This window comes from Takifugu rubripes, chromosome 6 (genome assembly GCF_901000725.2).
Source record: "Takifugu rubripes chromosome 6, fTakRub1.2, whole genome shotgun sequence".
Lineage (NCBI taxonomy): Eukaryota > Metazoa > Chordata > Actinopteri > Tetraodontiformes > Tetraodontidae > Takifugu > Takifugu rubripes.
This window is the reverse complement of record NC_042290.1, coordinates 5,669,119-5,695,250: the sequence shown is the minus strand read 5'-3', so window position 1 is coordinate 5,695,250 and position 26,132 is coordinate 5,669,119. Positions and strand designations below refer to the sequence as shown.

At 44.1% G+C, this 26,132-nt stretch overlaps 3 protein-coding genes across 11 annotated transcripts in view; 1 reads left to right on the top strand and 2 right to left on the bottom strand.

Annotated features, from left to right (window-relative positions):
• Positions 1 to 8,609, bottom strand: part of arhgap24 (Rho GTPase activating protein 24) — a 31,817-nt gene extending 23,208 nt beyond the window's left edge. Inside the window, exons 1-2 of one of the 2 annotated variants that reach the window (XM_011604588.2) lie at positions 8,223 to 8,609; positions 3,390 to 3,602 (exon numbers count right to left, since the gene is read on the bottom strand). In XM_011604588.2, the coding sequence (XP_011602890.1) occupies positions 3,390 to 3,587 (198 nt within the window). In that variant the 5' untranslated portion in view covers positions 3,588 to 3,602; positions 8,223 to 8,609. Of the gene's footprint in view, positions 1 to 3,389; positions 3,603 to 8,222 lie in introns of those variants that run through there. The other variant, XM_029837289.1, reaches the window with a different exon arrangement.
• Positions 8,610 to 12,834: 4,225 nt separating this feature from the next.
• esm1 (endothelial cell-specific molecule 1) lies at positions 12,835 to 14,426 on the bottom strand. Its single transcript, XM_003965215.3, has 3 exons — positions 13,722 to 14,426; positions 13,284 to 13,427; positions 12,835 to 13,188 (listed from the first exon to the last, which is right to left on the bottom strand). The coding sequence occupies exons 1-3, from the start codon at positions 14,128 to 14,130 to the stop codon at positions 13,103 to 13,105; spliced, it is 639 nt and encodes a 212-aa protein (XP_003965264.2). The 5' UTR covers positions 14,131 to 14,426; the 3' UTR covers positions 12,835 to 13,102.
• A 445-nt stretch (positions 14,427 to 14,871) lies between these two features.
• The window catches only part of LOC101076414 (probable E3 ubiquitin-protein ligase HERC1), a 28,337-nt gene continuing 17,076 nt past the window's right edge, over positions 14,872 to 26,132 (top strand). For 7 of the 8 annotated variants that reach the window (XM_029837499.1, XM_011604586.2, XM_029837498.1 and 4 more), the window contains exons 1-32: positions 14,872 to 15,002; positions 16,334 to 17,333; positions 17,403 to 17,507; positions 17,580 to 17,762; positions 17,916 to 18,128; positions 18,226 to 18,324; positions 18,399 to 18,495; positions 18,611 to 18,754; positions 18,923 to 19,050; positions 19,240 to 19,384; positions 19,507 to 19,678; positions 19,838 to 19,972; positions 20,074 to 20,239; positions 20,324 to 20,449; positions 20,730 to 20,939; positions 21,051 to 21,203; positions 21,283 to 21,415; positions 21,556 to 21,759; positions 21,868 to 22,089; positions 22,316 to 22,489; positions 22,657 to 22,771; positions 22,978 to 23,095; positions 23,234 to 23,411; positions 23,528 to 23,828; positions 23,914 to 23,953; positions 24,029 to 24,074; positions 24,172 to 24,425; positions 24,655 to 24,849; positions 24,988 to 25,108; positions 25,277 to 25,517; positions 25,627 to 25,793; positions 25,911 to 26,057. In XM_029837499.1, the coding sequence (XP_029693359.1) occupies positions 16,365 to 17,333; positions 17,403 to 17,507; positions 17,580 to 17,762; positions 17,916 to 18,128; positions 18,226 to 18,324; positions 18,399 to 18,495; positions 18,611 to 18,754; positions 18,923 to 19,050; positions 19,240 to 19,384; positions 19,507 to 19,678; positions 19,838 to 19,972; positions 20,074 to 20,239; positions 20,324 to 20,449; positions 20,730 to 20,939; positions 21,051 to 21,203; positions 21,283 to 21,415; positions 21,556 to 21,759; positions 21,868 to 22,089; positions 22,316 to 22,489; positions 22,657 to 22,771; positions 22,978 to 23,095; positions 23,234 to 23,411; positions 23,528 to 23,828; positions 23,914 to 23,953; positions 24,029 to 24,074; positions 24,172 to 24,425; positions 24,655 to 24,849; positions 24,988 to 25,108; positions 25,277 to 25,517; positions 25,627 to 25,793; positions 25,911 to 26,057 (5,701 nt within the window). In that variant the 5' untranslated portion in view covers positions 14,872 to 15,002; positions 16,334 to 16,364. The remainder of the gene's footprint in view (positions 15,003 to 16,333; positions 17,334 to 17,402; positions 17,508 to 17,579; positions 17,763 to 17,915; positions 18,129 to 18,225; positions 18,325 to 18,398; positions 18,496 to 18,610; positions 18,755 to 18,922; positions 19,051 to 19,239; positions 19,385 to 19,506; positions 19,679 to 19,837; positions 19,973 to 20,073; positions 20,240 to 20,323; positions 20,450 to 20,729; positions 20,940 to 21,050; positions 21,204 to 21,282; positions 21,416 to 21,555; positions 21,760 to 21,867; positions 22,090 to 22,315; positions 22,490 to 22,656; positions 22,772 to 22,977; positions 23,096 to 23,233; positions 23,412 to 23,527; positions 23,829 to 23,913; positions 23,954 to 24,028; positions 24,075 to 24,171; positions 24,426 to 24,654; positions 24,850 to 24,987; positions 25,109 to 25,276; positions 25,518 to 25,626; positions 25,794 to 25,910; positions 26,058 to 26,132) is intronic. The other variant, XM_011604584.2, reaches the window with a different exon arrangement.

Below are 26,132 nucleotides of genomic sequence, written 5' to 3'. Positions count from 1 at the left end.
GTCCTCCAGCATGGAGTTCTTTTGTGTGTGGGTGACATCTGACTCCCCGCCCGGCTCGCCTCCCTCCGGGGCGTCTCAGAGAACACAGTGGAGCCGATTATCAGCCATGAAGTGATACTGCTGATGCAGTTTTGCCTGACAGGTGGAGACTGACACACACACAATATAAGACCCACCCTCAGGTGCACACGTGTGAGTGAAAACACTGCATTAAAGCCGAAGCCACAGGCTGGATGGAAACCACAAAGAGCTAAAACAGGGATCGCTTTGTCTTTCTCTCATTTTCCTAATTTGGAGCCATGGTGGGTCATGTGATGGATCAATAAAATCCAATATTCTTCCGGCATCTCTGGGGAAGCGTCTCTCTGTAGCTGCTAAATTGTTTACATTCGGTCCCCATTTGGACCAAATATGAACTTTCTAACTGGACTAATAGTATATGATGCTCAGGGAAGTGAAACCCCTGTCGCGTGCGAGGAATTTGGATGTGGTGCTCCGGCTCCCGTCACCCGCTGCATGCTTATGACTGAACAACTACCCTCCACCTGCACATACCTGAAAAGCTGCACGCTAGCGCCTCGAGACGGTGAAAGTGGGACAAAAACAGAACAGGCAGCTCCCTGACTCATGGCCGGAGTTCTAGTTTACTCATCCCACATGAAAGGAAGTGATTAAATACTGCAGATCTTTTTTATTGAGCTTGCTGTGCATAAATTAGCCTGTCTTCTATGTGCAGCTTGGCGCTCCACCATATGTTCGGATGTGTAGAAAAAGGTTGTCTGTGTTTATTCACATGTTGGGATTATGTCCATGTTCTAGTCCGGGCCTTTGATTTGGATTGTGTCTGGATGTGATTTGACACTCTGGAGTCTTAACAGTACACATCTAACAATGCCTCCTCGCAGGGAATATTAATACGTCCGCCACTCTCACTGGAGTCTGTGGTCCCAACATGAATAATTGAAGAAATGCGGCAGGATAGTTTTCGATGGTCAAGGTCGAGCTTTCTATGGCTGCAGCTAAGGAAACAAATGACTTTCATTGTATCGTTGTGCTGTTGCATTATTAATCCTCATCAAACTCAACTCTCTCCGGCTCATAAAAAGGCTAAATGTGAGTCCAGGGTGGTTGGAATTTTAACAAACTGACGTCTGGGTTCACAATGTCCTGATTAAATGTCAATCTCTTTCACGTTTTATGCATGATCCCATAATTTAAGAAATGTATTCATTCACATTTTGTCATGAATCCATTCATCTCTAATGAAATCTCCTCCATGAAATGCAGATTCTAATGTTAAATAGCTTCAATTGCACCCTTGGAATCATTTCACTACGCGAATGAATGCTGCCTTTGTTTTATTTGAAATCTGTGTGAGTGTTTGTGTGTGTGTGTGTGTGTTTGTGTGTGTGTGCGAGTGTGATGAACGTGCTTTTGTGTGCGTGACATCTCCGTGAACGAGTAAGGACAAGCAGTTGGCATGTTGATGCTAAGCCCCCACGTGCCGAGCCATACGCATGTGACCTTTCACCTCCATCTGATTTCCCATTCTGTACATTCCGAACATTCTTTTGGGAAGTTTTGCTGTATGAGACGGTCCACTAAATTACATCATGAAACTTCAGAAAAGCAACATCTATAACCCCCCCCCCCCAAAACATCCAAAACTAGTGAGCAGTGAAGCCGCACAAAAGCTAGTAAAAGTCCAAATAGTTTATTACGCCTCCACATCAGTTTTTGTCTGTCCGACGGATTTATCACCGGCAGCGGTAATTTTCTTGGGTAAAAATCGGTCTGAAGGAATTAAGCGTTGATATGAAATTCCAATACTAGTAATTCTGCAGCCTTTGTGTTGAAATATGTGACTGTGTCTAATCAGGTGGAGGTTTGCCGAGCGCTGCGTTTCCATGGAGGCGGCAGACACGTAGCAGGTAACAAATGGCGAGTTCAAGGCCCAACAGAGGGAATTCCTAATCTGAATATGGCCCCTTCCATAATGAGACTCTGGTTGTGTTGGTCTTACTCCTGCACACACCTAAGGTTGTGATTAATTTGTCTCGCCGCCATCGGTGTAACTTCTCTCTGCCGTCTTGATTTCTGCCGGTTAATGTGCGGTGTTGTGTTTTCATTTGTGCTCTGGAGGTCACAGAGATTTAAGGACTTTGAAGGCGCTGCTTTGTGCCTGACCTAGTTTTTTCCTGAAATTTCCCTGTGTGAAGAGTTTTTACAGAAATTGATCTTGGTTGTGTTTAAAAAGTGTGTGTGTGTGTGTGTGTGACGGGGGTGAACACAGGAGTTGTAGGGACTTTAATGAGTAACACTGGGCAGATAAACATAGATGAGAGAAATATTCCAATGAGGAACAAAATGTTTCTTGTGGTTCCCTGGATATCATGAATTCATTCTCATGGCCCCCAGAGGGTCCTCACTGTATGCTAATATAAGACCAAGGACCAGAGCTACACTTCAAATTAGCTGTGAAATCTGTCTCTTGCCTGTATCCAGCCCACCTTCAGGTCTGCAGCTTTAACCTTCAGAGACTTCTGCTGCTGATGTGGCTGCAGTCGGGCTGAGCCCAGATTCCTGGGGAATCAGCCAGACGGAGGAGTGCAGCCAGAGGAGGAAAATGAAGGTCTCGCTTCACGTTTCCCCTGAGTGTGTAGGACATTGTTTGGGTAGACTAGTGCGTTTTGCTGATGGGAATGGCCCGCCTTGTGGCAGTAAACATCTGGTCCCCAGGAAAGAAGACCTTTATGATTTTGTCATGCTGTGTTGATGCGCTCCAAAAATGAAATGTTGTCTCATTAGCGTATGAAGTAGTGCAGATTCAGAACATCTGACACAGCTGCTCTCACTTTGTTTGCAGATATTAATCTCTGTTTGAGCCACATTAATGAATTGCTCCCCTTTGATTACGCTTCTCCCTTTGATTGAAGTCGTCACAGTCGTCCCCCAACGACAACCAACATCCGTCGCCTTTTCTTTCTTTTTTTCTGTGTCAGTTTCAGCAAAAACAAAAGCAGTCACATGACCGTGAGGGAAGATTCCAGGTGTTGAAGGTTTGAGAGGTGCAGCGCTTTGAGCTGCAGCGAGTTGAAGCACTGAAGTGATTGTCTGTGCGGGCGACGTGACAAGACGCCATTAATCACTTTATCTGGATTGGAGGGTCACGGAGGGTTGGGAGGGAAGCTGCTGCGACAGGCATCCATATCGGACGCGCAGCACCCTCCACACGTCGCAGCCACATGAACTGTGGTTCAAACGTTTGGACTGTATCAAGGGAACTGAGATCAGACCTTTATGTTCAACAGGTTGGATTTGAAGTGCTGAACATTCCAACATTGTCCTCATAAGTGGTTACATTGGGGTTGATGGGATTTGTGTCTTACCAGTGGCTTGGTTTCCTCCTCAGCCTTGTAATAATGCAGCTGATCCCCTCGCAGAACGAACCAGCGGCTGTGCCACGTTTTGACGAACCCCCCCTGCTTCCTGAGCCACCCACACCTGATGACACCTGGGCGTCCGTGCACCTCGGCCTGACCTCCGCCGCGCTGGGGGCTGCTGCGGGACGCGCACGGCTCCTCCATCACGGCGGCTCTGATCTGGGAAAAACAGGCAGAGCAGGTGGGAATTCACGTTTCTGGTGCTTAAACTTCCATCATCTATCAACCTAAAGGTCGCTCTTGAAAAAGAGATTTTTATCTCAGATCTTAGTGTCATGCAGTCACACAACATTACCGCGAGGAGACTGCTGCTGTCGGCTTTCAGCGTTCCATCAGCTCGCTTCAAACAGTCCAGATGAGGACCAGATGCCATTTCCAGCTGCAGAGCAGTGCAAGTGCAGCGAGGCCATTCAAATAGGCCACAAATATGCCAGCCCCGCATGCATGTACGCATGTTCCGAACATGCTTCCACGGACAAAGTGGCAGTTTGTTGCTTGTTTTGCGCGCCACCAGCCACAGCCTGCTTATTATCTATTCTTCCCATGTCGGACTTGGTTTGGGAGAAAAGTGGGCGGGTCTGTCAGTCATTCAAGGGAAACATTTTCAACATTACCAATAAAAGAAATTTTCCCACACCCTACAATATCTACAGTTAAAGAATATATACACACTCAAATTAGAGAAAACTGCTGTTCATATCACACACAAGCTCATATTTGCCCTTCCAATGTCTAAAGAAACATGTTTTTTCTCATATGCATCTATGACCTTGCATACTGCTATCACATTTATATTACAATATAGTAAGTTCATTCTTCTGTTGAATATTCCGGTTTATTCTGGAGTGTGTCCCCAGTGTGAGTTTTGCCCCACAGACTGGATGCCAGTTCCTTGTACAGTGAGCACGTCATTTACAATTATACTGACTCTGTGACTCAGGTTTAGGCTTTAGGGTACATGCCGGCGTACAAAACCGTTCCAGTTTGTAGTGGTTTTCAACACAACACGCTTTGTTTCTTGGACACAGGAATCTTCTTACAGAGCATCCGATGGAGCGGGAAGACGACCCACGCACTGCATGCTTAAAAGAAAGACCAGATCAGTCCCAAAGGTTTTTGTGGAATGAACAAATCAAAATATCTGTGGCAGCGAGGGAGTCAGATGAAAACAAATAAAGACACCATGAGCACGTACAGCATGAATGAACAGCCTGTGTTCCAGTCCAAGTCTTTCCCATGACACAGCTGGGATGGAAAGAGACCATAAACATCTATATGATCTTCATTTAACGTGCAAGACGATAAACAAGCCCAAAACCACAAATGCACACAGGAATGAGGATGATCAGGGGATTAAGCCAACAAAAAGAATCCTGTAGACACTTTATAGACAGAGGACACATCAGCAGGGGTGCCACTTATTCCTGCTTATATGTTGCTCCCCATGAACAAAAGTTCTGCAGCTGTCATCACTCAGAGGCCAGGACGTCTGTTTGACAGTTCTTAGTGTGAAGTGAGTCAAGAACAAAGAAGACTGAGGCCTCCTTCTTTAGTGTGGCTCCATCATGGCTAAAATGGAGTAAAAATACAACCGAAACTGCCCCAAATCATACATTTCGGGGCTGCAAAAGTAGGGTTTGGCCTTAATTGAGACTTTAAAGAGCGCTGCCAAACCTGCTAAAAATGTGTCGGACAGGGATGGCGGCAGGAAATCGTCGGGGACCACAGGAAGTGGCCCATCACAACAGAGCAAGGCAGCGCTCTGTCAGGGGAAAATTAGAGCCGGCAAAATTAGATGCGCCGCTTTTCTCGTACTGCGGTTGCTATAAAGGTACCAAAGCTGAGATGGTAAACACCAATCAGGCACTGCCAACTCCATTTGTCCCCGTCCGTGCAGGGATATTTGCCACAGGAATTTAGTGTGTTTGCAACATTTGCAGGAATGTGCTTTTGATCTCAGACTGCAGGTGGAGTAAAAAAAAAAAAGGTATTATTGCTGTGTTTCTTATGTTTCTTACGAAATACCCGTGAAAGGTTTATGTAAAATTAATCCTGTGGAAAGTTAATAACACAGCGAAAATGGATGTGGTCCTGCTGAACCCACGACAACAGAAGAAAAAAATGTATAGGGACGGAAATGAATGCCCAAGCAAAAATGTGGAGAGTGCAGAGACTGTAGACTGGAGTAAACAATAATCTGCTGTTATTCTGTAAACAGCCATTAGCTGCAGCGGTTAGCAGCCTGGAAGGCATCTATAGAAAAAAACTATATCTGTAACATAACAATTACTTAATAACTATCTGACAGCTACATCGAAGGGAAAAAATATTTTTGTATTTTTATTTTTGAAGAAATAGTTGGTTAGTTTTGTTTTATAGGTGCGATGTTAGCCTGAACTGCTCACAGCAGCTTGGCTGTGCTACATGTTTTTGGGAGCAGTCATAAAGTACATCCAATAAAATGCAATGAAATGCTTCTGTTGGGATTTTGCTGTCTTCAGTTTTGGGTTTTCAGCCTTTTAGTTTTATCAGGTTTGAAAAAGCATTATCTCTTGATTTTTCTTCCAACTACAAAAGCGTCACGCTAAAGCCGAGACATCCCAACTCTGTCTGCGAGTCAGACCAATGGATTGAGTCCGCCTGGTAAATACATGAACGGGGCCTGTGTTTCATTAGCCAGCAGCACTCCAAGGCTAATTGGCCAGAGCCAGTAGATTTTCCAGTGTCCCCATTGGAGAAGCAGGAAAATGTTTGATTTTCATTTGGACTCTGGTCATAGCTTAAATAACACAATACAAAAAAACCCAAAATAAAAAACACGCAGGGGAGTGAACCTGAACTTCACATTGCCAGTCGATGCAGTCCACCCTTTAAATATCCCCGGCAACCTTCCCCTTTAAACCCCTGCGCAGCGGGGCCTCCTTGACCCGCATGTGTCAGAGACAAATATAACCCCGGCGGAGCTGCTGCCTGCTTCTGCTGGAGCCCTCGGACCAGTGGCAGAGGGCGGGAGGGCGCGTTTGCTTCTGTGCTGTTGAGGATGTGAAAGAGGAAGGCCTGTGGAACAGTCATAGATGGATGCAATTGCACCCACACTTTAGACTGTGACGCCTGTCGCTCACATGCATTACTCTGATTCAGCAGCCATATGCCCCTTTCATCCTCTGCAATGAGCTTCACTTGCACCCCCCCACCCTCTATTATCCTCAACACCACGTGTCATGTGTCTGGGAACTGAGCGACCTCCGTGACGAAGCGCCGGGTGGAGACCGCTGACTCATCCTGCATATGTCGGACACGCTGTCAGCACGCAACCAGCGATACAGTGGATGTGGTCATTCCTCGCAAAGGCCCGGAATACTTTCCAGATGCTGTAAGAGAGGAGATGCTGGAGGTCACCGAGGGCAGAACGAACCTGTGATAAGAGCAGCAGCGGAGGCGAAGGTGACTCTGCGCCGGATTATGATCGCCGTAATCTGCCACTTTTGCAGTTCAGTCAGAGTTTTAGTGTGTTTTTTGCAGCCTCACTCTCAATCTCACGCGTCGCCCCCTCTCTCAATATCGCACAGTTGGATTTGGGAACGCTGGAGCATGGCAGCTGACATGGGGGAACCTGATCCATGGGCTTTCCAGCAGCACAGCATGTGCGCCACAGACATCGTTACCCCCCTCCCTCCACCCACCTCAGCTCATGTCATCTTGGCTTTCATGCCTTTCCTTCCCTTTAAAGCACCAAAAAGAGGAAACGAGCTATCGGCTTTGTGCCTCACCAACATTTCACCGCTGTGACATTTACCACTCGCCATTTTTTTCATCCAATCTGGGAAATAACCGATTCTGTGAAATTGCGGCTGCTTTCCTCGTGCCACATCGCTCCAGATAGAGTTTCTTTCCTCTTTCCAGCTGACAGCCAGACACCACTGAGGGTTTTGGGTGTCATATCAAATCGGGGTCTTATCATGGGCGTGATGCTGCACCTGACCTCACATGCTGCGTATTTTAATGAGATAACTAAAAATACTTGAAAAATCGTGCTGCCCGGCTGTCCGATATCCACAGCCACGCTTTGGTAATGTAAATTCCTGTCACTGCTGCTCTGAAAAGCTTAAATTTTACTTTTTATGCTTTGAGCACAAGAAATTTTCACACAGCTTATCAAGGATTCCCAGCATGGTCTGACACATCTGTAACTGACTAATGATTGTAGACCTTTTCACCCCTGGCTGCAGCAGGATCGTGATCATCTTCAGTGATCAAAAGTGGAGCCCGCTTGATTTTTCTATGGTCAGCGTTCGCCCCATCTTCAAAAGAACTGTTGCATGACTCAGTAGCAGCGACTTCAGCAGTTTTCACTGTCACGTGTGAGACGTAAACGTTTGGTGCTGGAACGACTAATGAAGTGGAAAGTTTCTAGTGAATCAAGCGCTGGTTTGTGTTGACATCTTGCCCACAAATGTAAGCCAGCAGTTGAGCTTTGTCTCTTGTGAGGCTTGGAAGTCGAAACCGAGCAACTATGAGCCAGGTCCAGGATCAGCAAATGTCAGAGAAAGTTCAGAAGATGCCTCTCGCTGAGCTCCTACTGTCAGAACAGCAATGTTATTTAAAGTTCAAGCTCCGGGAAACCTGATGAAAACGCTAATTATACATCTGAAAAGTGTCTCAACCCTCTTTGAGATTGAAGCAGCAAAGTCCTGTTGCGAGTGAGAGACTCTGCCACAAAATATCACGTCCGAGCGGCCAAACACAAACACACCGACAGAAACAGGTCTGCAGATCTACCTTCTGAATAAACAGCCTGGTGGGATGCCTCAGCCCTGACGAGTGTTGACAACATTCACAGGACTCCCCAGATGAGCCGGGCTGAAGTTGATGCTGCCGCCTCCCTCCTGGATCAGCTCCGCGTCGAGTCTCAGCCGGAGTGGTGAGAACTTTTCCCCTGGCCACTCGGGAGCATCTGCGCGCTCAGAAGGTCTCCTCCGTGGACAGGCTGGCTGTTGCGGTCGGCGCAGTCACACGTGGGGCACCATTACTGCAGGAGTCCGCCCAGGCACACACACACACGTCTTCACACACATACACAAACACACTCTATCTCCTCCTCTCTCTGTGCAGTCCCGACTCCTCCACTCATCCTGGTGAGAGTCTGGTGAGGTCGTGTGTGTACAGTGTGTTGGTTACAGAGGGGAGGAGAGGAAAGAGAAGGAGGAGGAGGTGGTGTGGTGTGGTGGTGGTTGGGGTGGGGGGTTGTGTTTTAGGAAGCTCTGACTGAGAAGGGTTCCTGCAATGCAGCTGAGTCTCTCCTGTGTTCCACCTTCTGCAGCCTGTGTTCTGTTGCAACACACTCAGCAGGCACATGGAGCGACGCCCCAGTTTTTAGGACTCTGACGGTTACAAATGGCTGCGCAAATGCACCTCTACTGTACAAACATTTATCCAGTAGTGAGGAGTCACTATGGTGTGAAATCCAGCTGTACACACACACACACACACACACACACACACACACACACACACACACACACACACGCACAACCGTAGAGAGAGGATCTCATTTGCACACAGTGATTCTTCTGGTTTCTCAAACGGAACCGTTAAAAAAAGTTGTTGGAAATGTCCAAATGCTTCACGCTGATCTTCATGCATCCCCCAACAAGTGTCGACCCAGCCCAGATGATGTCCTCACCGCTAACAAGGGAGAGAAATTCCAGACTGTGTAGGAGGTGGCTGATTTGTCAGCAGTAATGGCTTCCTGAAAATCGAATCATGAGGACGACAATTGGTTTATCTGCAGGGCGGTGGACGTGAAGGGGGGGTGACAGGGTCAGACACCTGACAGGAGGCGGTGTAGATTTGAGCCTGGAGATGTAGGCACATACTTGGTTATTGAGATGGCGGAAGCTGAAGTGTGGGGTTAACCTAAATTACCTATTGATCTGTTTGATATATAGGCAGAAATGAAGGTCCCTGACACCCCCCCCCCCCCCCCCACCACCACCACCACCCTTGATTATCACTTGATTAATGGTGGATCATAAGGGAAGACAAACACTGATGTATTTTTCTCCTTCAGGAAAAGCTTTTTCCCCCCAGGATAAAGGTCAGAAAAATATGATCTGTTTTTCTGCTTGTCTTGCAAATTGTGAGGTTTCCTCAGGCCCACGCAAACACTAACTCATCGTAATGTCCTCTGCAGCCCCTTTAATGTGACATGCTTCTTAACACGCAGAGATTCCATTTTCAAATTTTATTTAGAAGCCTTTAGAAACTAAAATAAGAGGCTAAAGAGAATCCGAGCCTTCTGTCTCCCGTCATTCCGCGGTGTGTTTCATTACATTTGCAGGACATGGAATGCCGAACGAGAAACACTGTGACCTTGTGACGTTCGGAAGGGCCATCAGTAAACAAACTGGAGCTGCATCTGCTCCCATGAGACCTGCTCCGCAGAAACGATGCAAGCTGAAATCTGACTGGACACGAATGAACGAATCCACACAGAGGAAAACTTTGGGAGTTAAAAACATCCTCAATGGGTTTGCTGTTCTCATGGCCCTAGTGTCAAAGGTTTCGGACAGTTGGTGACTTGACTGGAAGAATAATGGGAATCTCTGGAAGGCAGCAGTGTCAAGTCTTCCCCCTTTGGACTAGATGACACACAACCTTACCTCTATCTTGATTATCAAATTAAAAACAGCCATATTTATGCAACTCTAGGCTGCTAATCAGTCCATGAAGCATCTATTTGTATTTATATCAACAGCTAAAGTGTCAGAGACAGTCATTTGGTTATTCCTTGAGTGTTTGAAACCTCCGTTTGTGGAAGGACCTCTAGTGGGTAAGTAAGTAAGTAAGTAAGTAAGTAAGTAAGTAAGTAAGTAAGTAAGTAAGTAAGTAAGTAAGTAAGTAAGTAAATAAATAAATAATCCATTCTTCATATATTGGAGTCTCTTGGTGCAACAGCGTCCCCTAGTGGCTACTTTAGAAATTCCAGAGTCTTTTAATATTTGCAAATTCTGACAGTTAACATCACATACTTCCAATCTTTTTTTAAAAATAAAACTTTTTTTTAAATGTATTTTGAAATAGTATCTGTAATAAAGGCACCCATTGAGGCAGTGTTAAAAACAAATCATAAATAAAGTTAATAATTTAAACATATTGATAGATCATGTTTCAAGTTTTCTTTTCTTTTATTCCTCTTTGATGGTGGAGCTTCAACATAAGCTGAACAGCAAATCCATTAAAAACTAAACACAATATGAAGGGCTTGAGGGTACAATTTTCTAAGGAGCCACCAGAGGTCCACACGCTACAGCCAAACTGAGACGGCTGCGAAAACTACACAAAGATTTCTTTTTTGGAGGGGGACGCTCTCGTCTTCCTTGAATTTGGTGATCTTTTGTCAAACTTAAATAATTAAAATGATAATGCATCAGTCCTCAGACGACCGATCTGAAACCTATCATGTCTATTATTGACTTGAGGGATTTTCTGTCTTTTAAAAAAATGTATTCCTCTTCTTTTTTTATACTTTGTACATATATTTCTATTTGCGTCCAATGAAATCAAACTCTATTCTATTCTTTTTGTCATCCCACAGCCACAGTAAACAACCTTTTGATTGAGAGCCAAACTGTAAATACCAGAGCATCTATTCGCAGTAAATCAGTGTTATTTACTACTTCGTTCACGCACTTTTGTTTCTGTGGAGGCAGCAGTGACGTGCTCGGGGAGTCAGATAAAGGGTATTTCTCACCAACGCTTTCCTGTTGTTTTGCAGGGTCCTTTGTTTGGTTGCGAGGCCTCGACCTGTCAGTTCTCAGGGGAATCAGAGGAACATTTAAGTACTTATGAACACTTGACTGCTCCCATACCTGCATGTGTGTGAGTGTGAGTGTGAGTGTGTGTGTGTGTGTGAACCTGTGAACCTGCTGCAGCATCTGTAGCCATCAGTGTAATCATTACATTCAGTATAAGCTTGGCCTTTATACTTTTATCTTAAGTAACTAGATGTTACCAGATATTGTCCTTTGTTGCCACCATTTACGTCTGGGGGGGCCGTAAATGTCTCTTTACTTTGTGATCAGAAACCTTGTTGATGCTCCGTTACAAATTGTCATCCTCAACATTGAATCGCTGTTGTAAATTCCAAACATTTGAAGAGACTGTTAAAAAAAGAGAGGGAGAGATCCTTGCTTTTAAAGTCCTTTCCTTAGCAGACACAACAACAACAGGAAGAAATACCATTTTCACAGGTGTCAGGAAGCACAGGAAATAAACAAGCCCAATACTGGAAAACACTTTTTTTTAACCGGCCCAAGTCAGAGGTGAAGCTAATAAGAGACCGTTTTAGCCTGGATGTTGTCATTCTGTGGTTTTGTGTAAATAGGTTGATAAATCTGTGATTACAGATAACCTTCTGTACTCACTAATTATGCAGGATTAGAGGAGAAGCAAAATGTTTGGCTGATATAATAAAGACAAAAATGTCTTGTTGATCAAAAAGTATTGGTTCATACATTTTGAGGTTTAACAAAAACTTTATATTTTTATACATATCTTCTACTGGTTTTCCATAATTTGCTGTCACGTCATGCATTAGCATTCAACTCAGAACAATTCTAGACACTTTTTCTGGAACCCGACTCATGAGAACTCTTCCAAGCGAGTGAAAATTGTGGAATGGGAGGATTTCAATGTGTAATAGGAATTACCACGAAACCCTTTCATACTACTTTTTAAATTTTTCTTTTGTAAAAGTAAACTTATTCATATAGCTTCTCTGTGGGTGCTTTTTAAAGACGCTTTAAGGGGATATTGAAAAAAATACTTTCCCCTACTGGAGTTATATATGAGGTCTCTTTTTTCCCCCCTCGTTCCTTGTTGAAGTGGTGAAAAATATTTGTCTGGTTTCAATGCATGGGAACTAAAAGGGTTTTCCCATTTGTGGAAGTTGAGACGGTAGGACTTTTCATAAGTCAAGAATGTCTGAAAAGTTGTATGCACTTTTATGTTTAGCTTGGATCATCTTGGGAAAAGAGATTTCCTTATTTCTTTGCAATTTCCCAAGATATTTCCATGTCAGACAAATTTTAGCACTAATAATAATAATAATCGGTCTTCTCGGGAGTTCATTTTCCCACCTTTAATCATTTCTTCTTTCAGTCATTTTTTTAAAAACGTCAAGCAGCTGATTGAGTGTATGAACCTGATGTGCCAGGGAAAGACATCCTTCTATGTCTTCCATTACTGTCCATTTACCATAATGACAGAAACCAATGATATGTATTTATCACCTGCTTTTGCTGCAAGAGAAGTTTATTATTTAATTCACGACCGCACAGAAAAGAAGAGATTGAGAGTAGCAACAAAAGACAATGGAATAAGATGACATGAGTCGATAACTTTGGTTTAATTGTTGATGTGTGGCTAACGTTACATTACAAAGAACATGTGGCATTAACTTCACTTTTCTAAATATCCAACAATGTATAAAAAGCAAAACAAAACAAAAGTAAGAACAGATTCTAGACCAGATTCTAGCGTGGAAGTGGTGAGGCTGTAAAAAAGTTTGTCACAGTTCGAGATCATAAAATATATATTTGTACTTCTTTTATAAGTTAATGCTACATTTACACTAGATTCCGTCCACCAGATGCTCGTCAGCGAGGGGCGAGCCGCTTTGGAGGAGTGGACGTGTCCGTGTGCTGATCTGTGCTCTGGACCTCTCCGGATCCCACCTCTGTGCCTGAAAATGCAGATGTCCAGTGAGAAAAATCAGGCAGAAACCATGCAAAAAGGTCCCAAAGAAGGGCTTCAACAGTGTCTGCTGCTACTTTATACCTGCTGGTGGCTCGTTTTTGAGTTTGCTTGCAATTTTGGCGAAGAATGGGAGGGTGAGACAAGCTCCTGTCTCCCTGTCACATATCCCACCTTTACAGTTGCAGGTCTTGCGGCACTCAACTCCAAAGGTTCCAAACAGGCAGTCTGGAAAAAAGGAAAACAATTTTATTTGGAGAACAAGCAGCTGAAAAAGCCTGTGCATGAGACAGGCCTTTTCATTCATTCTATGACTAAATGCATACCAAAAACCTAATTAATGGCTGCAGAAGCATGTCAAGTATGTGCATTTAAGTATATCCTCAATTCAGATTCAACGCTTGAGTAAATGGGTTTTATAATTCATTTGCTATCTAAATATAATGGGATTGCCTTTGCTGCAGGGCAAAGGACTCCATCCTCCCATGCATGCGAAAACGCACATTAAGATCTTGAACGCACCTTTGCAGATGCCATATTCGTCTCCGTAGTCGTCCTCATCCTTGTAGAACTCGCAGAATAATCCAGGTCCGCACTTCACCCCGTGCATGCCGGACACCGTGCGGTAGCAGTGCTCCCCTCTGCCGGCCGCACAGACCTGGCAACATCCGCAGTCATCCAGGACGGTGCGTGTGCACCGCATGGTCCCGCCGCACCGCTCCGCGTTGCATGTGTCCGGGCAGTTCACCGCGTACTTGATACTGGCTCCCCACGCCTCAGCATCGCGCACAAGAAGTGAGGACAAGACCGTGAGGAGGAGAAAGGACATCACTGGGTGCAGCTGGGGGGGCCGCGCTGGAAAGCTGATCTGATGAGACGGAGAGGAGAAGACCACCTCTGGGAGACCTGAGCGGAGTGACCGGCGGCTCATCAGGTTGCAAGGTTATCAGCAATGAACAACTTTGTTTTGCACATGACTTGCATCCGTCAATTTCCTCATTCCGTCCCCCCACCCCCACCCTTTCCCCCCTTGGCATTCGGACCCGTTTTTAGAAATCCGGCTTGGAAGTGGGATTTACTCTGCAGTTCCATCCAGGAATTGAAATAGATGCCACCTGATGTCACAAGTTAGCTTTGGTTTATTTTTCTGTGATCAGCAACCCCACACTGCACGGGGTGCTTTCATTGGCTTCATTGGATTAGATTCCCTATCCCACCACCTGCATTTTACCATATCAGGAATATACGATATTTCCAACGGAAAATGAATTAATAAATGATATTCTATTTCTGGCACTTGTTTCTTCCATTAAGAGCAAAATTATAAAGGAGAGGACCTACTGGGTTTGGCGATATGTGTGTTTAGGCTTCTGTTTAATTTTGTTTGTCGTTGTACTGCCATTTTAAAATGTGACCTTAAATGTATTGGTGGCTAAATTATTGAAAAGATATTTAATAGAAATAGAAAAATATTTATTTAGACAGAATGATTGAACAACTCTCGATAGCTTTGGTTTCATATATATTTTTATATAAAATATATTTTTATGTAAAATTATATGGTTATGATTGAGCCTTATATTTTTGCTCGTGTATATCAATGTTGAAAAAAATATAATAAAATAAAAAAATATACACTCGATGTGAGGGTGACGTTGCAGCTGACGAGGACACCCCCAGGCACAAGATGGCGCCACCAGCCGTCACCGAAGGTGAAGCCCAAAACACACGAAGAAGTCAAGGACCTGCTAGAAGGTTGACATGATATTCACGTTCAAGGGAGACCTGACTGGGACGGGACAGGTAACGCAAATCATCACTGACCGAGCTTCACGGTCGTGGTAAAGTGTCTGGGACTCATTTCTCACTGTTAACATCGGGGTGTTAGCTAAACCGTATGATGCGGCGCTAACGAGCTCCGGGAGTGTTTTGCCGGGAGCTGTCGGACAGCAAAGCGGAGGGGCTTGGCCGTTCTGACAGGCAGACTACCGGCGGCACCGCAGGCAGCTGTCACCCCACACACAGATTAACATTACCGTTGTTTGTGACCGTTACCCGGGATTACGAGCGTACAGTTCGCATACGTGGCTGTTTACGTCGGAATGACGAATACCTGCGGCGACAGCATTAGCTAATGAAGTGTCACAACCAATATCGGGGTGGGCCAGGTCCTTCATTTAACCAAAATAAATGTGTACCTGTCCCGCTGGGAATTGTGCATAACAGAAACGCCAAAATGTCTCATTGACAATGTGATATCGCATTATTAATCGTCAACAACACAATTTGGTGTTTTGGCAAACCTACATCTGCAGACGTGTTATACAATAACAGATTTGTCACGACGCATCTGTCCGTATTTTCTGTCTGTCTGTCATTGGATATCTAGCACCACAAACTCCAGAGGTGTCCTGATTGTCCGTGTTTTACAGTTCTTGATGGTGTTAAGCAGTGATGGGTGCAAGGTTGTTGCTTGCTGCTGCTAAACAAGCAGCAGAATTTATTCCTCCATCAATGCTTGGTGTTATTTTTGGCTGGACTGGAAACCATATAGCCCTCCCAGCTTTCAGGCAAGGTGGAGGTACTGTGACGGTGCAAGTAACACGGCCCCAACCAGCTGCTGCAAGTTTGCGTTTATGTTTTTATTTCTCTCACATAAAATTACTCTGAGACTCAAGTTCTTGAAAATTCTGTGTGGGAGTATAGAACATATATTTTGTTGAACCTTTTACACAGTTATAAATATGCTCTAACTGATGAGGGGGGCTGCTCGGCTGCTTTAAATCACTCAAATATTTGGTAAGATGCCCTTGCATTGAATTTCAGGATGTTAAAGGATCCATATGGAGATGTTGTTGTATAATACATCTTGCAGGGGAACCAACGTGTACTCATTACCAGTGTCTTTAGCCTGGGTGTATTTCAGTATATACTGAGAAAGTCCCGGAATTAAGAAAATAACATGACACGTTTTTCTGAATTGGCTTGGCAGAAAATGTGTTTGTCTAACCGCAGCGGCTGTTGTGTTATTTGACTATCTGAGATTGTTACAGTCCAGGATGTGTGATTTTCGAAAGCTGGCAGTACTCGGTTCCATTGCAGCTTTGAGTAACAGGTTTTTAAATGTTTTCCAGGTGTACATCATATCATAGATGATGCTCAGACATGGTTCCCTGTCAGACCCATGTGTTACTGAAGTGGCAGGAGCACTTCAATAGTTCCTGGGCGGTGGAAGACACCACAGAGACAGCCAGGAGGCGTTGGGCCGCTGCACTGTATGACAGGCTCCTCCAAAACAAAGAAGTTGTGACTCTGGCCCAACCTATACAAGAACTCGTGGGCCCACGTCTGCCAGATTTTGAATGCGAGTCCAGTGCCTCTGCAGAGAAGGAAGACTACCTGGCCTCCCTGCTTAACAGCCAACGATGGCTGGCTCACCGCATGCTGACGCAGACTTCCTTCACTTTAAGCCTCCACCACAGGCTGGTAGTTTTCCAGAGAATCTACTACGCAATCCACAGCAAATACCATGACAAATTTTGTGTGCAGCTGCCCTCCCAGTCCACTGACGGTGGTAAAGAATGTGGCCAACTTGAGGTGGCCTCAGAGTCCTGCCTGGGAGGGGGAGTATCCAAAATGAAGTCGGGTACAGATGTTCTCATAGAGATGGGTGTGAGGACAGGTCTGAGTCTGCTCTTCTCCTTGCTGCAACAGAACTGGAGATATGCGGCTTCAGCGTACCCCGAGTCGGTGCTTTGCAACGATGTACTTGCCACAGCCTGCTCCGTGCTGGCATCTCTGCCACCCCTTTCTCTTGCCAACGAAAATAAAATCCCATCAGTTGGGCTTGAATGCCTGGCTCAGGTTGCCGAATTCCTCAAGAGAACGTCGGTGATCAGCGGTGCCGGTGCTGCAGATCCCACTGGCCGTAGGCTTGCGCTGGAGCTGCTGCTCGGCTTGGCCATGCAAAGAGGTTCTCTAAAGTTTCTGCTTGAGTGGGTGGAGGTGGCCTTAGCTGCTTCAATGTCCTCTTCCAACTCTATGCCGTCTTCCTCTGCAATGACCTCCCAGAAGTCAGCTGGCGTTGGGTTTGACGTAATTCAGCAAACACTTCTCCAAATGCGGCAATATTCGGTATCTCTTTTTCTTTGTTTACTACATCTTGTACTTTTTCGACTCGGGTCTACATGCAGTAAATAATAGTTTTTGCAGGGTTTCAGTGGGGACTCCATTAACACTCAGGTACTGAAGAAAGATGCAGATGGGCTTTGCCAACTTTCCCAGGCAGTGCTGTGCTTGTTTGAGGAGGTAAAATGATTTTCATTGGAAAGCGTAAAATGAATGGGCTAAGCTTGACTTGACGGATCTCCCTCTTGACAGATCTGTAACTTAGCATCCTACTGCCTGTGCTCAAGCAGCACCGATGCAGCTTCTCCGGGTACCGAGGGCGATGCCGTTACCGTGTATGTGTGGGGCAGTAACAGTAGTCACCAGCTGGCAGAAGGAACTCTGGAGAAAATCCTGCTCCCAAAGCTGACTCAGGGCTTTAGTGATGCCCAAACTGTAAGGCTGCCTAGAAAAAGAATCCATTTTGTGCTGCAGTTTATTTAATTTTCAGCATTCTAATTTGAATGTATCTAAAATTTAAGATTTTTGTCTACATACATATGACCATTTTTTGCATGCTACTTTTATTCGTCAATGTGTTCTTTTTAGATTGAGGCAGGGCAGTACTGCACCTTCTCAGTATCTACAGATGGTTCCGTAAAAGCTTGTGGAAAGGGCAGTTATGGCCGTCTTGGCCTGGGTGACTCCAACAACCAGTCCCTGCCCAAAAAACTTGTGCTGGAGCCACATCGGAACATCAAGAAGGTGTCCTCGTCAAAGGGTTCCGACGGTCACACGTTGGCCATTACTGTAGATGGAGAGGTAAGATAATTAAAAAAAAACCTAGTTCTGTGTGCTCCTATACATAACAGATGTTCTTTACATTTGTTTTAATGAATAAATGTAAAATTTCTTCAAGGTGTTTAGCTGGGGAGATGGAGAGTATGGAAAACTGGGCCATGGCAACAGTGCTACCCAAAAGTACCCCAAAATCATACAAGGACCACTCTTCAGTAAAGTAAGCTATTCAAAATCAACAAGACATTAAAATTTAATCAACTTTAATTTTTACATATTTTCTATCTCTGTCAGATTGTTGTTAGCGCGTCTGCTGGCTACAGACACAGTGCTGCTGTAACTAAGGATGGAGAGCTTTATACCTGGGGAGAAGGCGACTTTGGCAGACTTGGTGGGCACCTTAGTTGTCTCATACTTAGTGTCTACTTTTCCTTGGATTAGTCCACTGAACCCCTCTTCTGTTAGATGGGCAACAACATGTGTGTTACTGTTTCTCCTGTGTGTAGGTCACAGTGATAGTCAAAGTAGGAACATGCCCACATTAGTAAAGGACATCAGTGGTGTTGGGCAGGTGGCATGTGGCAGTTCCCACACCATTGCTGTGGCTCAGGATGGAAGGACTGTGTGGTCCTTTGGAGGAGGGGACAATGGTACGTTACCAGGTTTAATGTGAATAGTTTGAAGCCTGTAGTGCTGCATTTGCAGGTAGTTGAAAGTTTTTACTGCTTTGGATTCCTGGCCAAACAAATAAAATACCAGCACCACTGGTACAACGGACACTGGTGCAGTGTTAATACTGTTACCACTTACACTTGTAGGTAAACTTGGTCATGGAGACACCAATCGTGTCTATCGTCCTAAAGTGATAGAGGCCCTGCATGGATTCATCATCAGGAAGGTGTGCGCAGGCAGCCAGTCATCTCTGGCGCTTACCTCTGCAGGACAGGTGAGATGATATTTGAACAGTATTAGTATTGCCTAGAGACATATTATTTCCTTCTAAATCAAAGTTTACCATAATCTGTTAAGTCATCAGTGAAGGATACAAGGTCATTTTTATAAAAAAGTAGGAGGCATCTGTCTATAGATGTACCACGGTCACCATAAATGCACTTGTCTGCATTCATCTGTCCAGGTGTTTGCATGGGGCTGTGGCTCATGTTTAGGGTGTGGCTCTTCTGAAACAACCTCCCTGAGACCCAGGTTTGTTGAAGACCTGAGCATCACCAAGATTATCGATATCTCCTGTGGAGACAGCCACTGTTTGGCTCTGTCTCATGGTAAGTGGCCATCAACAGTGTCTAGTCAGGATTGTTGTCACACCCAACGTCACAGCATCACTGTCATTAGCAGCATGGTTTGTGTGGACAGAGATTTTAAAGTAAAGTTATCTGTCCATCAGAGAACGAAGTGTACGCCTGGGGGAACAACACCATGGGCCAGTGTGGACAAGGCCACACATCCACGCCAATTACTAGACCTAAGAAAGTTCTTGGGTTAGAGGGAGTGTCGATCCAGCAAATCACCGCGGGCACGTCTCACAGTTTGGCTTGGACTGCAGTCCCAACTGACAGGTTTGTATGAATGTGTATTAATCCAAACGGTCGCAAAATGCTATTTTTGTTATGACATTGAATTAGTCATCATTTTTTGCAAACTGTTCTGTCTAATCAGCTATCTAGTTGGTAATTTTGAGGCATCAATCCATTGTTATGTGATTTGGACTCTTCCAGACAGCTGGTAGCGTGGCACAGGCCCTTTTGTGTCGACTTGGAAGAAAGTACGTTCACCTACCTCTGCAATTTTCTGAAATGTTACTGTGATGGTCTCGAAAATGACACCCCACCTACTCCATTCTTATTCAAGAGGTGTGTATTTTAATGAACTGCTGCTTTAGGTTCAGTAGTGTGAAATGTATCATGTATTCACCTTTTCTGACAAAGCTGATGCTCATTGTTGTTTTGCTCAGGGACCACCAGCAGTTTATTTTGCTGTGCATGAAGCTGCTGTCCGTTCACTTGTCCTTGGCCCATGCTGGCGGCACTGGAGCGTTGGTGCTGGGGACTCAAGGGAGGCCCCTCAGAAACCTGCTTTTTAGGCTCATAGATAGCAACATGCCAGACTCAATACAAAAGGTAAACAGAGTGTTGGTTTATTAAATTAGCAGTCTTCTGCTATGAGAAAAGAATTGATTTTTGCTTGTTTGTTTTACATTTTAGGCTGTTTTGAACACGCTGTCCATCGGTGCATCTCTGCTGCTGCCTCCACTTAGGGAAAGAACAGAACTTCTCCTGTCCCTCCTTCCTCGAGGTCCTCAGAGCCTGAATGTCCTCTCTAAAGGACAAGTATGTTGGAGCTTCCTCAGCCACTGCCACTTGTGTGTGTGTGCAGGTTGTCATCATTGGTCATGAATGTGTTTATATGTCAGCTTAATTAAATGACATGATTAGAACATATGTTTATCATACCCAAAAATGACAAGTGTTTGTCATTACATTAGTTTAGTTAGTTTTGTCTTAACTGGACTGTTAGATAGTAAAGGCAGTACCAGGTGACTGTGAATGTTGAAAGCTGAAAGGATCAAATCTTGAACAATCTTTGCCTCTTCTTTCTTCCTGTTTAAAGCGGCTACAGTTAGACATGGTCCTCAGTAGCCTTCAGGACCAGAGCTACATAGCTTCTCTACTTGGTTACAGCAGTCTTGGGGAGGTGCCAGTCCTGACAGCCACTACATCTGCCCAGCTACCATCTTCATCCGCAGCTGAAGTCTACGATCCTCTGCATTTGGCAGAGGTGCTGCTCAGAACTCTGGTGCTCAGCATAGGCTTTTATACGGTATGAAATTAATTATACTTTTTCTGGCAAGAAATTGTTTCCTCAGTTGGCGTTTCCCTAACTTTCTTGTAACTCCCTTTCTTGCAATTACACGTGTGTTTGATCTCACAGGAGCGGGCCTTTGGGGAGTTGGAGAAAAACAGTGACAAGCAGTTATCAAATGATAGTCAGGGACAGTCTGACCCTCCCTCTCACTTCCACCAGCTGTTATCAGGACTTCACAAACACCTGCTTGCACATTGCTACATCCATTCTAGCTCTGAGGTATACTCCAGAGTCATAAACTCACCATTTGCCTCCAGGACATTGTACTTTTATATTCACACATTTTCCTGTTATTTAGGATGATAGCAATGTATTGCTGCTTCGAGAGCATCTCTACCTTCTGCTGCCCTGTGCCTCTGAAACCCTCAGGAGAGCTGGCAAACTTTTAAAAGAGAGCTCACTGGATAAGCAGATAATTAAGGAACTGCACAGTAAGAATAATGGCCGTTAGAAAACGTTTCATTTCACCAGTTATAATTAAAATAACTCACTCTTTTTCTACATTTAATTAATGGATGAATATTTTTTTAATCATTCACCCTTCTTCTCCCTTTTCTAACCTTCATGCCAGTGGTGTTATACAACTCTGTCGCTGGCAGCATGTTGTGTCAGGTGATGTACTCCTTGCTGCTGCTGCCCCTGAGTGCACTTCAACCCCTCCTCAGCCATTTATTGGCATTGTTGGAGCACATAAATAACTTCAACAGGATGCTGCCAGATACAAATATTTTAGAGGAAGAGGAGCTAGGGACAGAGGCTCCGAAATCCAGTTCAGGTCAGCACAATTCTAATCCTCATATGTGACCAGTTAATTAGTTCTATATAGACCACAGGCTCTCCTAAAGTATAGACTGTTTATTTAACTAGAGGCTCATCTTTGCAGATAAATTTGAAGAGAGTACTTGCCATGGACAACAGCAACAGGGAGAAGAGAGCACATGGGTTTGGTTACTGGATCTGGAACGCTCTCTAGCCTTGGCAGTCGGCCGTTGCCTTGGTGGCATGCTGCAAGGCCCACCCACCTCATTTCAGGAGAAAACATCAGAGTTCTGGCTGTCAAACATCCTCCTTAGAAATGGCCTTGAGATGAACTTTGAACAGCTGGGTAAGTAAACAGTCTTTGCTATGCAACATGCGTTCATATTTTTATATTTTTAGGAATAATTGAAATGGTTTCATTTACATACCTGTACAGTTAGTTATTGGAAAAAGGTTATTGACATGTTTTATTAAAAATTCAGTTGACTACCAATTAAGTTCACAGACATTGATTCTTTAGTTTTAAATGACTTCTTTGTCCTAAATCCAACCTTGGTGATTTTATATTGCAGAATCTAGCCTGACATGGCTGCCAGATGTAGTGCTGCTGGGGAGTAGTGACATTAGGCTCTCGGAGCTTAGTCTTAATGAGGAAACAAGGACTTTACTAGAATTGGCTCTCGGATCCTCCAGAGGACACGCAGGCTGCCTGTGGCAAAAGATGGGGGAATATGCGCAAGGCAAAGGTGTGTTTTGATAGGAAAGCATATGATACGCCCTCTGTTGCCAGGAAATGACTGTGTGGAATTATATTGTTGCTCCACAATATGTCGTCATATTGAGCAGGTAATGATATTCAAGATGGGTATTTTGGCTAAGTGTACTATATATTTTTTTTTCTTCTTGAAAATAGATTGGGAGAGTGGGGGATCTTCTGGAGACTGTTTGCTTCAGGCTGTGTGTCGCTGCAGTCTAGCTGCTCTCCTGAAACACTCTGGGCTACAGAATGAGGCCTGTTGGCAGGACAGGTCAGAGGCCCATAATCATAATTACTAAAACGTGCATTTAAATCTAGTTTTAGAACTTTGAAATAACTACTCACCATATTGCAATGACTGATTGAGAAGAGCTGTTAGTTACTTTTTGTATTGAGTTCTGAATGTCAATCACAAAGGTATTTTACTGTGTATTGATCTGAATCATTATTTGATACTGTCTCCTCTATTTTGGGCAGACATGAGCCAAGTGAGATGCTGTTAAATGTCTTTGAGACAGTTGACAAAATCAGAAGTGCCCTGCTGGCCCATAAATGCTCTCCACAGATGTTACAGGTTCAGACTGCTGTAAAACAGGTAACACACCGCTGAATAAAAGCAAAGTCGTTCTTGCTGATATTATTACCGACCGCTGATATATTACTATCATATGTCTTGTTTCCTGTGTTTTTTGAAATGGAGATAAAAACATTGTTATCTGCTGAACTTTTGTAGAGCATTGTTTCCCCCCAAAGTCCAGATGCAGGTCTGAGCATCTCAGTAGAGCAGATGAGAAAGGAGGCGGCGGGTCACTGTAGCCGAGAAGTGCAGGTTCCTCCAACACCTATAGCAAACCACAACCAAGAAGAAAGCGTAGAAGATACTTATGGGAATAGTAGAATGTACCTATCAGGTTAGAAATCAGTTTGTTTTTAACCTTACCTTAACTATAACTTAACTATAACCTAACTGAACTGTTGAAGCTTAGTGACGTAATTATTTCTGAAGTGTCTGCTCTCTCTTTTGTAGAAGTCCTAGAATCATTCATGGCCACGCGAGAGGCCATGCAAGTGCAACAGAATGTGACAGTTTATGAGTCCTTTGGCACGTCAACCCTCCCCAGCAGCGTGGAGAGCCCAGTCAGCCAAGAGAGAGAGCCGAAAGCCAAGCAGCATTGCGACAGGCCGAGGGAGTCTGAGGAGAGCTTGTCTTTCCCCGCTGCCTGCCACCTGGTGGTGTCCCACTGTCTCTTCTTGCTGCTTGGTGTCAGGCCTGCTTGGGTTGAACCCAGTGAAACAGAGAACAGTGAGGCTGACATCTATGGAGGAAGGTAGAGTGTTATGTGAATGCATGCATGGATGGTGCAGCCTTTCTGTGGACTGTCTCTTTATTAATTCCTTCGTGTCACCTTTTAGGAAATCTGAGTTTTTTATTCCTGTGAATGCCCACAAACAGGTGAGTCCTCTGATAGAACAGAAATTCCTTTACCAACTTATTATTTTTGTTCTAATCTAAATATGTTTTTATTAGAGTGACCAATCCAAATCCTCTTTGGGAATTTCAAAGACTAAAATGGGTAAGGGGAAAAATGCTTGTACAATGGAAACAATTATTTCAGGATCAGTCATTCCTACAGCCTTCCTCTCACTGATATTTCTTCTGGTTTCTTTCAGGCCTACCTCTTTGTTCTCTTGGCATCATGAAAGATGCTTGGGATCGCCTTCGACAGTGTATCAGCTCAGCTTCTTCTGTGTCCAACGGAGGATGCAACACCTTGCCTATTCTTAACCAGGTGTATCACTTTGTCTGTGGAAACTTGCTCCACTTTCCATCCTCCTCACCAACACTGCCTGGAGGACAGATGTGCAATCATGTTGATCCAAAAGCCATTACTTTTGCTATATTACAGCAGCAGCAGAGAACTGAGGTAAACACACGCTTCTCTTACAACACAAGGAAACAGTATCACTAACAAAGAATTGGAATTTGTTAGCACTTTGCAGCCATTACCGGTATTACTATTAATAGTTGGTTTTTTTTGGTTGTCTCTAAATATAATACCAGAATTCATCCTTATTCACATTCAACTGCCAGAAATGACCAGCAAGGCATACCAAGTTTTGAACTAAACACAGAATTTTTCCATCTGTTAACAGTTGCGTCTGGAAGCTCTGTCTCACATGTCATCCTTCCTGTCTAAGATGGAGGGAAAGAGCAGTAGTTTAATGTCTACTCAGTTCTCCGCCTGGCTGCAGTCTGTGCAGCTCCAGTTCCTCTCTGGATGCTTTGCTTTGGGAACACAAGTTATTAGCTCTCAGATTGGTGTTCATTATGAGATGCAGCATTACACGGTACTGTAATGAGAGCATTATTGTTTTAATATTTAATTCATGCCCATTAGAAAGAAATTGAATGTGGGCTTTTTGTTTATTTTGTTTAATTGTACATTGTAATTTGTGTTTATTACTCCTTCATCCCACCGCTTCCAGACTGGCACACATTCAGCTTCTGTAGAAAAGCAACAGCAGCTTCAGTCTGCAGCTCACACATTCTACCAGCAGGTGGTGTGTGTCCTTAAACAAAGGGCCTTGGTAGAAAGAGAAAGACCAGGTTTGTCCTTCAGTCTTGTCTTAAATGGCACAGTGATGCTTTCAATTAATCTAATTTATGCTCTTACATACATTATTAATTACTCTACTTAGCTATTTGTTTTTCAATTCATTTTATTAATTTCTTTTCATGTAATGTTATTAAAATTATTCTCTCTGCCAAACCCAGGTTCATGCCAGCCCCTTCTTCTAGCCACAATGTTTGCACTAAATTTCTGCTACCAATCAGGGGACCTGTTATTGGTTATCAAATATGGCATCCTGGAAATCCTTTCCTCACTAACCAAGAACAGCTGCACGCTGGTGAACCAGGGCTGGTTTGCCGCCTCTACGCCAGGATCCATGCAACAAGGTGGTGCTGTTAAATTAGCTTGCACGCGTCTGCTTCAGATCATGACTTTGGCTGCAAGGTGAGATCGAAGAGACTGCAAACATCTCCAAAAGAGTGTGCAAAAATGTTTCAATATTTATATACACAAGCGTTGATTATTTATTTTGAATATATTTTACTTATTTTAGTTCCTGTGAGGACTTGCTACCACTGGATGTATCACATGCTTTAATGGAAGTGATGTGTGAGCAACTCCAAAATACTCTGCATGCATTCCACCAGCTGCAGAAAGCAGAGAGGTGTACAGCTGAAAGGCCAGATCTGGACACAAGCAGTCGGAACTCAAAAATAAATGGTATGTGCTTAAGCAGCCATATTGGAAAAAGGTGTAATATAATGTGTGTACAAAAGACTCATTTCCAACAGTTTTTTTAAAGTGTACTTTGTTTTGTTTTTGTCGTTCTGGGAGTAGAGAGCAGCAAAGTGGTTGAATCTCAGCTTGGAGATTTCCTGGTCTTTCTCAGACGTGTACTTTCAGTAAGAGTGCTAAAAAACCTCTCTACTTTTGTCAAATGGATCGATCCATTAATGACCATTATTTCACACAAGTGCTCTTTAGGTAAGAGAGTTTCAAAACATGGCCAAACAGCAACCATTTACCAAATTCTTGGTGTGTAGTCATACTTTCTATTTT

Bases quoted from the DNA above. Each gene is read 5' to 3' on its own strand.
- esm1 (XM_003965215.3), bottom strand. From the start codon at position 14,130: ATGAGCCGCCGGTCACTCCGCTCAGGTCTCCCAGAGGTGGTCTTCTCC. The intron at 13,428-13,721 runs GTGCGTTCAAGA...CCTTTTTTCCAG, and splicing joins CGAATATGGCATCTGCAAAG to ACTGCCTGTTTGGAACCTTT. The intron at 13,189-13,283 runs GTATAAAGTAGC...CTGCATTTTCAG, and splicing joins CAAAAACGAGCCACCAGCAG to GCACAGAGGTGGGATCCGGA.